This window comes from Oncorhynchus mykiss, chromosome 13, assembly GCF_013265735.2.
Source record: "Oncorhynchus mykiss isolate Arlee chromosome 13, USDA_OmykA_1.1, whole genome shotgun sequence".
In the NCBI taxonomy this organism is placed as follows: domain Eukaryota; kingdom Metazoa; phylum Chordata; class Actinopteri; order Salmoniformes; family Salmonidae; genus Oncorhynchus; species Oncorhynchus mykiss.
This window is the reverse complement of record NC_048577.1, coordinates 25339954-25356154: the sequence shown is the minus strand read 5'-3', so window position 1 is coordinate 25356154 and position 16201 is coordinate 25339954. Positions and strand designations below refer to the sequence as shown.

Below are 16201 nucleotides of genomic sequence, written 5' to 3'. Positions count from 1 at the left end.
CCCTTTGCCTTTAGGGCATCCCATGTGTATTTGTTTCCCTGTAGCCTATATTTTCGGCGTTTGGATTTGACGGTGTCCCGTGTATGGAAAGATGAAGAATCCATTTATGAAAAAGTGGCCATTTTTTCCAATGGATGTTTGGTGTGTGAGTTGTTGTTATTTTGTGTGTGGGAGAGTCACCTCCTCTCTACTTGGGACCTCTTTGAGTTCTTTAGGCCTATCTCTATTAGAGGGTTTCAACGTGGGGTGAATCATACTAGTTCAGTATGTAGTTAGTGTGCCTTCCATGGCCTGTGAAGTTAAAGTTAAAGACCCATTTCCTCAGTGTGGCTCCTCAGTCTTTGGGTGAGTACTCCCTCAAACAGCTTCCCAACATGACTGTGGAGGCTGATTGGTCTTTGACTTGTGACGTTGTGTGGGTCTTTACCAGGTTTGTGACTCATTGTGACAACTGCAGATTTCCAAGGTAGGGGAAAATGGCCATCCATGAGACATGTGGTGAAGAGGTTAGAAAGGAGCTGCAAGTATTCATTTAGGTGCTTGCTTGTGTGTGCTGTCAATGTTGTCTTCCCCAGATGCTTTGTTTTTCATTTTTTTCAGATGAGTCTTTATTTCTTCAATAGTAACAGAGAGGGTGGGGGGATGGTCTACTGGTGTCAGATTTGAAGTATATACTGTTTTCTATATTTCTCTGTTGACAATGTTTTTCCATTCTTTGTTATAGAGGGATTAATTGGGACGAGAATTAACATTTTGTAGGTGGTTTCTAAATAATATAGCTTTTGTTTTGTTGTCTTCAATTAATTGGTCTTGAGACTTTAGCACAGGTATGATATTATTGGTTGTCTCCTTTAATTGCTTAGATTTTTTTGCCAGAAGGTCCGGGGGTTGGTGTCTGTATCTAGCTGGTGATAGAAGGCAGTCCTCTGTTTCTATTTGTGGAGGGTGAGTTGATATCTGATATGATTCTGAAACCAATTGACTTCTGTTTTCAAGTTTGGGGCTCTTGTTCTTATAAAATCTCTCCAGACCTTTCTCTTCTGCTTGATGAGACTGAGGATATGTGGTGGGAGTTGTTTTTGTGGCGGTCTGATACAGCCTTCGGAAACTACCCTGGCGATTTTCTTTGATATAAAAAAAGCATTTGATAAGATGTGGCACAATGGGTTGTGCTACCGGCTTGCAGACGCCAATCTCAAACTACCACTCTCCATCAGAAACATGATCACTTTCTCCCACAACCCCACAACCGTACAATTAAAGTGAAGGTCTCCACAGCAATACCCATCAGAAGTTCATCAACAGAGCCACTCATAATCCATCATTGAAGGAAGCTGTCGGACAGGCCAAATGGGCCACAGACACACCCATGTACATAATGCTGAAACTGACCTAAAATATCCCCCATCTAAAACATAATCATGCAAGACTGACTTTAATTACACATAGTTTATTTTCCAACATAAAAAGAGCAAAAATAAAATACAAAAAAATTCAAAATACATTTGCACAATAAAAATTAAAATGTGTGTATATATGTGGATGCATTCATTCACCCCCCTCCGTTTCCCTCCATACAGCTATGAGCTGTAATTGTAATAAAGTTGGTTTTAAGTACAGTAAATTCATGTCGGGAAAGGAAAATAGAGCAACGAATCTATGTCTGGAAGAGTCAAAGAGGCAAAAGGTGGCAAGGAACTTGGAAAAGGAGGCGCCAAGTGTCACCGCAAAGTTCTCTGTGAAAAGATCCATGGAATCACCAAGCCCGCTATCGGTGTGAAGCGTATCACCGGTCTGATCTATGAGGAGACCCGCCTTGTCCTGAAGGTGTTCCTGAAGAAAGTGATCCATGATGCCATCACCTACACCGAGAGGAAGACCGTTACCGCCATGGATGTGGTCTACGCTCTGAAACCCCAGGGACGCACCCTGTACGGTTTCAGAGGTTAAACGCACTGTTTTCGGAACTTCGACATCCCGACTTGAACCCAAAGGCCTCTTTTAAGAGCCACCCACATCCTCTTCAAAAGGGCCAATTCCATATAGTGGTTGGTATGTTATTGGAATATTGTTTAGGTATGCTATTTGGTAGGAAAGCATGACCCACTCCGAGTGGACACGAAGTATTAAGCAGGTCCACTCCGACACTGGCATCTCCTCCAAGGCCATGGGAATCATGAACTCTTAGTGAACGACATTTTTGAGCGTATAGCTGGAGAGTCCTCTCGGTGTGCCCACTACAACAAGCGTTCTACCATCACCTCCAGGGAGATCCAGACCGCCGTGCGCCTGCTGCTCCCTGGTGAGCTGGCCAAGCACGCAGTGTCTGAGGGCAGCAAGGCCATAACCAAGTACACCAGCTCCAAGTAAGCAGCGCATTTGGACTGCTATACTAACCCTAAGGCTCTTTTAAGAGCCACCCACCCTGTCAGTAAAAAAGCAATTTCAATGCGACCGTATGAATGTGTATGTAGGTAGGCTGTGTCCATTGTAGGACTGTTCCATTGTGGGCTGGTGCTGTGGGCCGAGTTGGAGAGTGGCTGCTTTGTATCTTTTTCCATTTCAAGTGTAGGGGTTTTGCGTGCTGTCTTTGTCTGCCGAATGTAAGATAGCAACAGACGTTTCTCTGAAGGACATGACAAACAGGGTTGGCCTCCATTCCAGTTGAAGGCCGTCTATAGTGGAATAAGTGAGTGGAATGTGAAATGGCAAAGGGTGAAGACAGGGCCGAAATGGCCGTTGTTTGAGGTGACTTCCTGAATAAGTAGGAGACGGATAGAGTGGTGGCCACTCCAATACCTTGACTTTGTTGTCCTTAAGCCATTTTTCCACAACTTTGGGAGCATGCTTGGGGTCATTGTCCATTTGGAAGACCCATTTGCAACCAAGCATTAACTTTTTGATTGAGGTCTTGAGATGTTGCTTCAATATATCCACATAATTTTCCTCCCTCATGATGCCATATATTTTGTGAAGTGCACCAGTCCCTCCTGCAGCAAAGCACCCCACAACATGAAGCTGCCACCCCTGTGCTTCACGGTCGGGATGGTGTTCTTCGGCTTGCAAGCCTCCCCCTTTTTCCTCCTAACATAACAATGGTCATTATGGCCAAACAGTTCTATTGTTGTTTCATCAGACCAGAGGACATTTCTCCAAAAACTACAATCTTTGTCCACATGTGCAGTTATATAGGACTTGTTTTACTGTGGATATAAATACTTTTGTACCTGTTTCCTCCAGCATCTTCACAAGGTCCTTTGCTGTTGTTCTGGGATTGATTTGCACTTTTCGCACCAAAGTACGTTCATCTCTAGGAGACAGAACGCATCTCCTTCCTGAGCGGTATGATGGCTGTGTGGTCCCATGGTGTTTATACTTGCGTACTATTGTTTGTACAGATGAACGTGGTACCTTCAGGCATTTGGAAATTCCTCCCAAGGATGATCCAGACTTGTGGAGGTCTACAATTTTTTTTACTGAATCCTTTTGATTTTCACATGATGTCAAGCCAAGAGGCACTAAGTTTGAAGGCCTGAAATGCATCCACAGGTACACCTCTAATTGACTCAAATGATGTCAATTAGCCTATCAGAAGCTTTTAAAGTCATTACATCATTTTCTGGAATTTTCCAAGCTGTTTAAAGGTACAGTCAACTTGGTGTATGTAAATTTCTGACCCACTGGAAATTGTGAAACAGTGAATTTTAGGTGAAATAATCTCTCTGTAAAAAATTGTTGGAAAAATAATTTGCGTCATGCACAAAGGAGATTGCCAAAACGATAGTTTGTTAACAAGAAATTTGTGGAGTGGTTGAAAAACTAGTTTTAATGACTCCAACCTATATATATATATATATTAGCCCTATACCTACTATTCTTATTGTTGTTTTCACTGTTCATAATTGATCACTTGGCAACATTGACCTTGTCATTCATGCATTTAAAGCATAGAAAATGAGTGGGTGAGAGACAGGATTAGTGGCAGCATATTCAAATGATTTAGAATTTTCCGGGGAGGAATTTTAAAGAGCACACGGCAGGAAGAATGGAGAGGTTAATGAGACGCAGAGCAGGGAGTCGCTCACCATTATGCCGGTGCCTTACCAGAGAAGGAATTCTTAATTGAACCATGGAAAACCACAGGTGTCAATTCGGCAAATCGTAAACCAAGTGGCCACCTCTATTGCGCTGTGCAGAAGATGGAAAATCCAAAGAGATGAGTAAGTAAAAGTCATGTGAAATTAAATCACTGAATGATCCATACACATTGCATCTCACAACAATGCTTAACACTTTGGAGAAGTCAATGGGTTCTCAAACAGGATTCTCAGGTGAGAGACCACAGTTGACATCCACTATTTGCCCATTTCACTCTTCTACATGTTTTTAAATAATCATGCAAATCTTAAAATTACTAAAATATGCTGTGATGCCAAATTGCTTAAAATAAATATCTAATCAATGAACATTCGATTTATGTTGGAGGAAAGAAGACATTTCATCAATAAATGGGGAGATTTGGACTAGGATTAATATACTGTAGCAATTTTACAAAATAGGCTTGAATTACAAACTGACCCAGCATAGCATGCATGCAGCCACCACTTGAAATGAATTAATGAAATCATAAAAATAATTTAGGGCTGTTAAAGCTAATGCATGAGTCTAGCGTTATGTGGATCATAGTAAGCACGCAAATCCTTAATCGAACCCATCATGCGCACACCGTCAAGGCTCAGAACTAATTGCACGTTAAGCATCGTTAAATATCCAAGCTGTGTCCCAAAACTTTCATTACTAAAGTTGCACTTAAAAGCTTGTTATTTACCGACTGCCTCAGACTACTCGTAGAACAGCTAGGCGCGTGGTTAGATGCGTTTTTCCCCTACCATATCACTTTATACACAGAAGATATTCGCTAAACATATAAACATATTTATCAGTCTCTCCGTGACCGCCACAGACAACTTCACAGCCATTAAACTATGTAACTGTTTGAAAGTCACTATTGGTCTCATGGTGAAATCCCTGAGCGGTTTCCTTCCTCTCAGGCAAGTGAGTTAGGAATCTTTGTAGTGACTGGGTTTATTGATACACCATCCAAAGTGTAGTGAATAACTTCACTATGCTCAAAGGGATATTCAATGTCTGCTTTTTTTTGTTACCCATCTGCCGTTCTTTGCGAGGCATTGGAAGACCTCCCTGATCTTCGGTTGAATCTGTGTTTGAAATTCAATGTTCGACTGAGGGACCTTACAGACAATTGTTTGTGTGGGATACAGAGATGAGGTAGTCGTTTCGAAAATTATGTTAAACACTATTGTTCCACACAGTTAGTCCATGCAACATATTATGTGACGTCTTGAACTTCAACTTATTATGTGATTTGTTAAGCACATTTTGAATCCTGAACTTATTTAGGCTTACCATAACAAAGGGCTTGAATACTTGTTGACTCATGACACTTCAGCTTTTCTTTATTTATTAGTTTGCAAAAATGTCTACAAATATAATTCCACTTTGACATTATGGAAATGTAATTGAACCATTCGTGTGTAGGCCAGTGACAAACAAAATGTACATTTAATCCTTTTTTTATTCAGGCTGTAATTCCTTTAAGGATGGCATTCTGCCAACTGCTATAAGGTACAGAGATTGGTAAGTGTTGGTTACAAATCCTAGAGCAGCATCATAAGGTGTGCCTAGTGAATAAACTGGAGTTGTGAGATTACCTCTTCAGAAGGAATTACCAGACAGGGTAGAATGATGGCTACATAAAGCTCAAAATACTCTGGAATGCAGAATGTATCATATCTCGCAAGAAAGACGTTGTTTTGGGGGATAGTATCAATGCCTAATAAAATGGAGGTAGGTGCACATGATCAAACAATCGATCCTGAGAGTTAAATTTGCTGTTTGGATCTGGTTATGAAACCCTGTGGTTGACAATGATGGACTGTGAGAACAGTGCAAAGAAGAGACAGGACAGAAGCAGGGACATAAAGAGAAGGGAGTAATTTAACTGTAATTTCCTTTGTGTTTTCTCTCCTCTCTGCATTGCCCTAGCCTGGTTGCACCCTCACCATCAGTTCCAGGAAATGTGGAGATTTGTCTAAGGAGAATAATTACGGCTGAGCCAGAGCTTGCTTAGAGAAGCAATGTGTGCCATGATGGCACAACATAAAAATATGCCACAACCTCCTCCCCATGGCCATGAATCCACCAATAGCTGCTTGATGAACAAATCAAACGTTTTCTGTACTTCAATTACAGTTGAGTTTACATTCATGATTCATTAAAATACACTAGCTTCACCCCACTCTCTGGGCACTAAATCAATGGACTTGATTGATTCCATTCAATGCAATTTCATCTTTGTGGACTGCCACCATCACAAAGCACAAATTCATGCTGCTAAAAAGCTATTCGCAACATCCTGTTTATTTAAAATGTTATGATTATGGTGCCCGCTGCCAATTGTGCACCAAAATGTCACCCTGTATGTGCAATATTGAAAAAGTACTTGGTTCCGAAAATGTTTATTGGCCGTGCTGAGCTGTGGCTGAGTGGTAACTCAACAAATATACGACTTCCAACTTTCTCACCATAGAGCGAGGTTCAATCCAGCTTTCTCTCCTCTTTAACCGCTGTAGCCCCTTGTAATGTATAATCTGTCTAAAAAAAATGCTTGAAAATATGGAAGAGTGGAATTCCCCTTTAATTTAATAAAAAAGAATTAAGCTACTCATTTTGAATTTACAGGTGGCACTTTGTGTGACCATAAAAGTCTCTGCGACCGGGTCAGTAAAATCACAGTGGACCTATGACTCCTGAACTGTCTTGAATTGCTTAACTTAAAAAATGATGGCAAAATTTACTAGTCTGCCTTACAGAATATAAATAGAATTACTATTGTGAGGCAAAATTGCCACGGTTTACTGTTGTGATGAATAATTGCCATGGTCATTTGGAATGTCTGGTCAATGAGCATTATGGATAATGTAACCATTCTACATTTCCTAAGTTGGTCTACAAATGCATACATCATATGCATTGTGACAGTATGGTTGCCCAGGATTACAGTCATTCTGTCAGAAAATCAATGTGTTGGCAGGTTGTGAGGGGTGGCATTCTGTGGCTTTTAACCTTCTCCATCTCCTGGTGGGCACATAACAGGCATAACTGGCATTTTGCAGGGTGATTCCGCTTATACTGCCATGTCCCTATGAATCAACTCCTGATGTCACTATGAATCAACTTCTCCCATCACACTGTGACAAATTTAGCTTGGCCCTACCATCCAAAACATTCTGTATATCGGATGTGATGGGTGATCTTCAAACCTTTTGGCTTTTCATAGGCAAGGGCCTGAAGTGCTCATATGAGTAAACATGTATTTAAAGTGATAATTAATCCAAATGACAAAATGAAATATTAAATGGCTTACCCTGTAAGCGGTCTATGGACAAGGTATGCCGTGGTATTCAATGCTGCACTAGGCAAGCTCAAGTATTTCAAAGGATTGAACTTATATAGTGTTTGAAACCAGGCCTCACATACTTTGTGTGATTTGTTATGTAAAGGAAATTATTTAAAAAAAAATGTTGTTTACTTTTTTGATAATTCCCATTGGAAAAGTTGGGCAGCAAGAACCTGAGATAAACTGTCATGTGAACCAAATCCTGTCACTTCTCTCCTGGCTGTCAATCATTTGTTAATGTTTAAAAGGTGAGAAAGTCTGACCACCAGTCTAATCTAAACAACTGTTCACCTAAACCAGAGATACAGCAACTGGAGATGTGCACCCAAACAGTCATTTGTACATCTGGCAACTCTGTCCACAAAAGGGAAATGTGAAATATAATTGGATTTGCTGCATTGAGTCCTGTAATGTGATTGGACCTGATGACTTGTATGCTCTGGGATTCTGTCTTTCTGTCGGATAAATAATTACTGTGCTATGATCCACTTAAATGTAAATCGCGGCACTAAAGCATTGCTGGGAATGCGAATAAATCATATTTAATTAGCTGTGCTGACTAAGACCAAAAACAGTCTGTTTTGCCTTTTTGAACATACACTGAGTGTACAAACCATTAGGAACACCTGCTTTCCATGACAGACTGACCAGGTGAATCCAGGTGAAAGATATGATCCTTTATTGATGTAACTTGTTAAATCCACTTTAATCAGTGTAGATGAAGGGGAGGAGGCAGGTTGAAGAAGGATTTTTAAGCCTTGAGACAACTGAGACATGGATTATGTGTGTGTGCCATTCAGAGGATGAATGGGCAAGACAAAAGATTTAAGTGCCTTTGAGCGGGGTATGGTAGTAGGTGCCAGGTGCACCGGTTTGAGTGTGTCAAGAACTGCAACGCTGCTGGGTTTTTCCTGCTCAACAGTTTCTCGTGTTTGTAGAAAAAAAGAGGAGGAAGGGAAGCAGAAGACAGAAGGTGCTCTTTGGTAAAAGGGGTAAATTGGTCATCAAAAAAAAAGGAGGACGAAGGCACTCTTCATATAATGAATTAAAACGCCTTTATTTGTATGGCATGTTCAATGGAAAGGATTTTAAAAATCCGACTCGTTTCGGCTGCATGACCTTCGTCAGGGATTACAAAGAAATGATAATACAATGTCCTCTTTTGAACAGGTTTATCCAATCATCCCTAATTTGAAGAGGGAGTGGTTACAACATTGATTGGACAACACCCTAGTAAGCAATGCTATACACGTTAAAAAGTGAAATACTGTAGATGTGTTATCAAAAAATTTAACCTCAAGCTAGAAGCATCATAACGCCTAGAAAGCTAGTTCTAACCTTAAATGTGACTGGGCAAAGTGGCAGGAATAGGAAAGCAATCTATTCCATAGTACTCTAGAACACAGCAAACATGGACAACAACAGTCTAAACATAGCTGAGGGCAATAGAGCAAAATGTCCACTAGATGACAGAAAATTGACCTATCACGACCCTACAGGAAAATTGAGAAATCCATATCTTCATTTAAACCAGGGTACTTAGTGGCCTGTAGTTTGTAAATCCATATCTTCATTTAAACCAGGGTTCTTAGTGGCCTGTAGTTTGTAAATCCAAAAATCTTCCCTTTCGTTTAGCTATTTAAGATGGTCCCCATTTCTAATTGAGGCTGGAACCCGATCAATACCTATAGCTTGTAGGGAGGCCATGGTGTAGGGACTTGTAGTGCCTTGCCATGGGGTGGTCTTCATTGCCTACCTGCGTGTTGCGTACTTGTGTTCCGCTAAGCGGTCTTGAAGCCGTCTCTTTGTCCGTCCAATGTAGAACACCTTGCGTTGTGGACATTCCAATCTGTAGATGACATGAGTGGTTTTTACAGTTAATGAAATACTTGACGTGATACTAAATTTTTAGAAACAAAACACTTTTTCTTTGCAATATTTCTGCACTGGTTGCATTTAAGAGCCCTTTGGTTTGTGGTCAAGCCTCTTTTTTTGAGAGTCAGCAGGAAGATAGCTGTGGACTAATTAGTCATTTAGGGTAGGACATCTCTTAAAGCTTGTGACTGGTGGCTCTGGGAAGACTTGGCGTAGTAGCGTATCACTTTCGATGATTCCCAAATTATTTTTAAGGATTATTTTAATGTTCTCTGCTTCAGTGCTCTATTTTGTAACAAAGTACACTCTCTTGGATGTATCACGAGGCACTCCTAATCACAACAAGTTCTCTGTCAAGTCGTCCGACCCTTATACCTGCATCTTTCAGGACCTCAGCACTGTAGCCCCCGATTCAAGAAGCGATTCTCTACTTCAGCAGATTTGATACTGTAGTCTGATTGCAAATTCTGCGGACTCTTTGGAATTGGCCATATGGAATGTTTTGGGGTGAAAGCTGTCTGCCCTCAGAATGGTATTCTCATCTGTAGGTTTCCTAAAGATTGATGTGTGCAAACAACCTTTATCATCTTTACTGATGTCAAGGTCCAAAAAAATGAATGTTATCCTTGCTGTACTCCATAGTTAGTTTGATGTTAGGGTTAATTCTGTTAAGGTATTGGTGAAGAAAATAAGTTCATCTTCTGAGTCTGACCAGAACAGGCAAACATCATCAATATATTGCGTCCCCACCACATAATCCGGTCAAATAACTGGTTATTAGAAGGATCCAAAATGAAGTCATTTACCCAAGTACAAACCAGCGTAGGAAGGGCTGTAGGAATGCTCCCATGGCACATCCTTTGACCTGTTTAACAATACGGTCCTGTAAGACAAAGATGTTATTATTAAGAGTCCATTCAGTCAGTGAGACAATGAATTCTGTAGGAGGCATTTCAGTCTCAGGCCGGGTAGTCAAGAAATGGTGCATACCTGCCAATCCTTGATCATGTTCAATGGTGGTGTACAGAGACTCCACATCCATGGTGACTAAAAAAAGAAGCTGTACCTATATTGTTCAATTCCTTCATTTTGTTCAACACGTCTGTGGTATCTTGAAGATGGGCTGGGAGTGACGTCAGAAAAGGCTTAATGAAGTAATCAATGTACTTAGAGATGGGTTCTGTCAGACTTTCATTACCACTAATGACTGGTCTGCCTGGGGGGGGGGGGTTCAAGATTCTTGTGGACTTTTGGAAGAAGATAAAGAGAAGCCATATGCCGGACTGCCATTGACAATTAATTTGAACTCATTGTCTGAAATGTAGCCATTCTCCTTAGCTTCTGTGGGGATCCCTTTCAGTGCAGTTTTTAGGTCCTCTGTAGGGTTGAATGTAAGAGATTGGTAGAATTCATCATTGTCTAATTGATGGTAGGCTTCTGTCACGTATTTGTCTTTACTCCACACTACTGTATTGCCAGCTTTATCTGCTTTTTTAACCACAATCCATCCATTTTTGGACAATGATTGAACTGTATCCCTCTCTGTCTGAGTTTCCCGTGTTTATCAAGAATGGTCCACCACCCAAACGACATTCAGCCAATTTGACACAACTGTGGGAAGCATTGGAGTCAACATGGGCCAGCATCCCTGTGGAATGCTTTCGACACCTTGTAGAATCCATGCACCGACACAATAGTAAGAAGGTGTTCCTAATGTTTTGTACACTCAGTGCAACAATAAGCCTCCCACTGGGCACAGACAATGTCTATTCTACGTTGGTTCAACATCACTTCATTGAAATTACGTGGAAAGAACATTGATTCAATCAGTGTGTGCCCAGTGGGCTCCATTATGGAAAATTGTGAAGACAATTAAACAGAATTAATTTTGACAATACTAATATCAGAAGGGCCATCATCATCATATCACATTTAGCCCTGCCTTCTGTAATAATCTGACCTTTTTGGCAGGTGATGTCAGGGCCAACCACGAAGTCCGGACTGTCCGAAACTTAATAAGCCTGTGACGAGCGCATTGGGAATTGTTACGATGACGTATCGTCACTACTGTGATTGCGTTCCATACTTAGAAAGCAAGGAAATAGATACAGAGTCAGTGAAAGGTGGTGGTTCATTTGACCAGATCCAAACCGCGGCTTGAATAATACAGAAACTTTTCTTTCAGCACCGTGGACAGCAGCCCAGCCGACCCACGGTGATCGTTGATGCATGTGAGTCTATTGCATTGTGCAACATATACAACCTGATTTACTTAAGGAAATACAAGACGGCGTATTTTTATTTCATTTAGTTAAAATGTTAATCTTAACAGTAATGATAAAGTAATTGTCCCAATGGTGATCAAGAAGGAGAGAAATACAACACTATTATTCTGTCTCTGCATGTGCAGAGCGTTATGGCACAGACGAACAGCTTTCATCGACTTTTTTTGATGGCACTATGCAGTATGCTGTGTACCAGAACCATGAGTCTACCTGCTGTCGCCGCATACTCAGTCAGGTAACGATATTTTATGATTTTGTTCTGACTTCTGTTTTGAGATACTCTTACTGATAATTTAAAGAAAAGCTGACTTGAAAAGCATCTTGTTACAATCGCTGATAGATACAGACACATTTACTATATGGTTACATGGTTATCATAAACAGGCTATCTGACTCTCGGTACTAAAACCATGTTTAAATGATTCTGGTCTTGCTACATGATTCTGATTGGAAATTGTTGGTGCGTATCAAATATACTGTATGTTAAGATTCATCTCTGCCATCCGAAGGGAACTTTGAAGAAGAAACTCAAAAGAAAAACGTTTTCACATAAAACATTTGGTGAATCCGACTATGTAGCAATTGAGAAATTAAATAATGTCATTGGTCAATTATGTATATTGAATTTGATATGACGATGGACTCACTTATTGCTTCCGTTCTATAGGTCAGGGACTGTTGAGACAGATGGGAAGGGTGACTGGGAGCAGAGTCTGTCAACAAATGACATGGAAACCCTTAAACTTCTCTATGATATAATTGCAAGGTAATGGTCACATTCACTTAGTTACAAAATGGTTTGTGATGAAATCAGTCCCTCACTTATGTTTCTCAGCACAGAATCGAATGCAATTGGTTCCTCCTATGGATTTTTAATGCACTTCTGTCATACAGGTATCTGTTGACATCTGTTTTCTGATGGGCCAAGTCTGTATTACAATAAAAAAAATCTAATGTGTTGTGTTGTTAGCCAATGATAATAACAAGGCAACATTGACCTCACGTCAGGGTCCACCAACATATTTGAGGCTAAAGTTCTTAGCAGTAAACGTCGAACGTCCTGAAGTGCCCGTCACCAGCAATTAACACTTTGTGACTGTGACATTTTGCTGAATAATCTGCTCTTGACATCCTGTCTGCATCAATCAAAAGTTAATTGATGTAATTATTTAACATAATTTGTCCTGAATCTGAAAGCATTTTATTGATCTTTTTTTTTTTTTTAGACCAACAAGACATGCAGATGGTCTCTTCACAAGTGGCTACAGCAAACTTTTAGGTCAGCTTTCGGCCAAGGACTACCTTGAATCCTTGATTGCAAAGCGAGTCAGGTACAACTTTCATATGGTAACCATATATTGTGCTCTGAGGGACTCTAATCTATCTTGGTCTATACCTCTATTTCTAACATTCACTATGTAGTCAATCAGTACGTTAAAGTACAAATAGGGACGCCGGGGAGGCTCTAAGGTTGGTTGACCGAAATAAACACCAATGGTGTGAATTGAAGTTTTACAGCTGAGAAGTTCATAGAAGTTTGTCACAACAATGTCGCATTTGCGATCCTGCCAGTTCATCCTGGCGATTGAATCACTCTACCGATGTAACACCACTACAGTTTGGCTTGACTGCCATCGTCAGAAGTTAGATCTCACTTATATTGCCACATTTCTCTTATTACTGCAACATGATTTGGGTTAAAGAACGTTTACAATGGGTTGTAACTCAATGTTATATTAATGTTGAAGATTCCCTGTTTGTGATTTTAGCATCCATGCCATGGTTTTTCCAAAAAATGATCTAGTGCTGCCTCAAATCTCCTAGTAGTCAATCAGAAGGGCCTTTGGGGGGAAATTATTCCTGTGTAGTGACCATCGGTTGGTCCTTGTGATCATGCCCAAGTTGCAGTTCCCCTTAAACTGAACAATTTGAGTCCTTATGGATTGGAATCTCTCATGAATATGGCAGAGACCCCTGTGCAGGTCCGTACTGCCCGGTCAGAAGTGGCACCAAACTTCCGCACGGTTGCATATTTTCAGAGAACACATAGAGCCCCGAGTTGATTATCATGACCATACTGCGATTATAATTGAACACACACACACATGCAAATTTGCCGGTAGAAATGTGTTCCAACATTCACTGAAGTTGCTAGGAAGTTTACTACTACAGCTACAGTAAAGTGTAGTAACAGAACAAATAGACTTGGTGACGAACCAAACCACCAAACCATTAGCTAACTATTTATACAATTGTAATTCAACAATGCCAGTGGTGTTTTCAATTTGGCTTGAAAGATCAGCTGAAAGAATGTTGGTTTCGCCACTTGGCATCATTCTATCAGCTACAGCCCAGACCATAATCTGCAGCAAATGCCTGTGAACAGTTCCATCTGAATTATTAGTGCACCCTCCAAGAAATAATTCATAGCCGTTGGTTATTGTCATGCATTACAGAGAAATAATGCACACTCTATAATGCTCTTCAAGTCAATCAGAAACTAGTATTCAATAATGCCATGGTATAAATGTTTCAACAATTCATAAGGTCTTGTATGTCCTGGTACAACAATATGTAAACCAGTGAACAAGTAAAACTTGCTTTGAGCAGATCTTATTGTAATCATTTTTTGTTTTCTAATTATATTTTCATCTGTAGTAATGACCTCATGGAGGACCAGTTTCCAGTAAAACACCACTCAGACGCTGTGTTTTCAGACAACTACAGCCACTACGGAAAACAGATGGCCATCAAGAAATACTTGAAATCAGCGCTGTCAAACAAGAGGAGGTAGGAACCAGGACAGGCCTAGTTTTTTAACATAAAAGACTGGACAATATAATTTAATAGTGTATAAAGCCTGAATGTATGTCCAATGTCTATTAAAACTCATTTGTTCTCCAAAAACAAATTGAATACTGATGGTTTACTTTTTGAATTCTAGCTTGGAGGAACCTACTATTCCAGAATTATCCATTAGGAGCGAGCCTTCCTCACAGCAAACCAATGATGACATCTCAATTCATGAACTCCTCAATAGTCTTTCATTGGTACAGTAGGTCCTGCTTGGATATTAGCATGCTAGTTTCGTGCGTTTTTAACTGATGCACAGTACAACGTTTTTATGCTAATTTCTAACAAAACAATTGTGAGTTATTGGTATTTTAAGATACTGTACACTGTATTAGCCTCAGTTGATGTACTTTAAATATTCATGAATTATTAATAATATGATACTCATTTGATATGGTCCCCAATTTCTCTGTGATTTTTTTCGGACACAAGGGAGACAGGCTGACATCATACACACATCATGCTATTGTGTTTTTATATTATGACGCAACATTTCTGTTCCTTTTTTTTTCAGACCCTCTAAGGAATATCTTCTAAAGTGAACGAACGGCAAAGCCAGACAAAATTATATTTGACCATTATTATATGTCATGTCATTTTTTTTGTTTTAATTAAATCGTTATTTTGCCTCGCGGTACATTTCACGAAATACCTGTGTAGCTGAGTGATAGTCACAAAACATGTATACATCTTCATGGGAGTACTGCACACTCAACGCATCCTAAATGACATGACTGTAAAAGCATGATCTTTGGCCAGTACACTGGAGATTTGCAATGTTGTTTAGATGCATTCATCATTATTATAATATATAGTACATATGCCAAATAATGTGTTACATGCATTACATTTGATTCGTGTATCCAGTATTGTGTATTTACTTGTCAGCGTTGCAATGTGTGAAACTACAGACATTCCTAATGCATCCCAGACATCCCAGCACCCAATAGACTTGAGCACAGAAAGAAGTTAAGGAGAGGAGCTTGAAAACGTTTTTAGTGAGGATGATACAGACTAAAACTCTTAGTAGGTGGCACTGCTGATGTATTTATTACATGGCAACATCAGAATAGTCTGTTATTGAAAGAAAAATAATAATAATATGGATGTTTGTTTTTAGTGTCAATAAATACGGTCAATATGTCACCCCTTTCTGCTTCCTTTGGATTTTTCCCCCAAACTGCAAACCCATGGGATTTCCCCGGTAATAACAATGTTAAATGTTATTATACCCTGGCTGCATTGAAATTGTTTGACTGGCCTGCATGAGGATTTCTGTCACCGTTGGCCAATGGTAACAGGTCTCAGACTAGGAGTGTTGATCTAGCATCAGGTCACCCCTAGGGCCCTGGTTTTTATCATTTGCTCTTATTTTGAATTCTGGCGACCAAACAGAACACAAGTGTCAACATGATTTATATTCAGAATTTGGTCCAGGGCAAGGCTGGCGGGATAAGTCACCAAAATGGCATTAGTATTGTCACAGCATTCCACTGAATGATTCACATTCCTGGACGAGGGTCATATATATCACTGAGCAGCACACTCACATTTTGTGATGGTGGGCTGAGATGTGGTGCCCAGGACGTGGTGGTCGGCACAACATGGAGGAGGAGTAAAAGGACCCAGGGTTTGACAGCAAGCAGGCTTGGCCTATAGGTAGTCCATATGAGAGGCGCACTGCATCAATTTAAAAGCATAGATAGTG

General features: G+C 40.2%; 2 protein-coding genes across 2 annotated transcripts; both read left to right on the top strand.

Annotated features, from left to right (window-relative positions):
• The first annotated feature begins 1659 nt into the window (after positions 1-1659).
• Positions 1660-2370, top strand: LOC110486050 (histone H4-like). Its single transcript, XM_021557365.2, has 2 exons — positions 1660-1945; positions 2213-2370. The coding sequence occupies exons 1-2, from the start codon at positions 1660-1662 to the stop codon at positions 2368-2370; spliced, it is 444 nt and encodes a 147-aa protein (XP_021413040.2).
• A 1632-nt stretch (positions 2371-4002) lies between these two features.
• Positions 4003-15639, top strand: LOC110486048 (VIP peptides). The gene is made up of 8 exons (XM_021557364.2): positions 4003-4220; positions 11541-11586; positions 11766-11875; positions 12308-12406; positions 12867-12971; positions 14299-14430; positions 14585-14690; positions 15008-15639. The coding sequence occupies exons 2-8, from the start codon at positions 11581-11583 to the stop codon at positions 15014-15016; spliced, it is 567 nt and encodes a 188-aa protein (XP_021413039.1). The 5' UTR covers positions 4003-4220; positions 11541-11580; the 3' UTR covers positions 15017-15639.
• Positions 15640-16201: the final 562 nt, after the last annotated feature.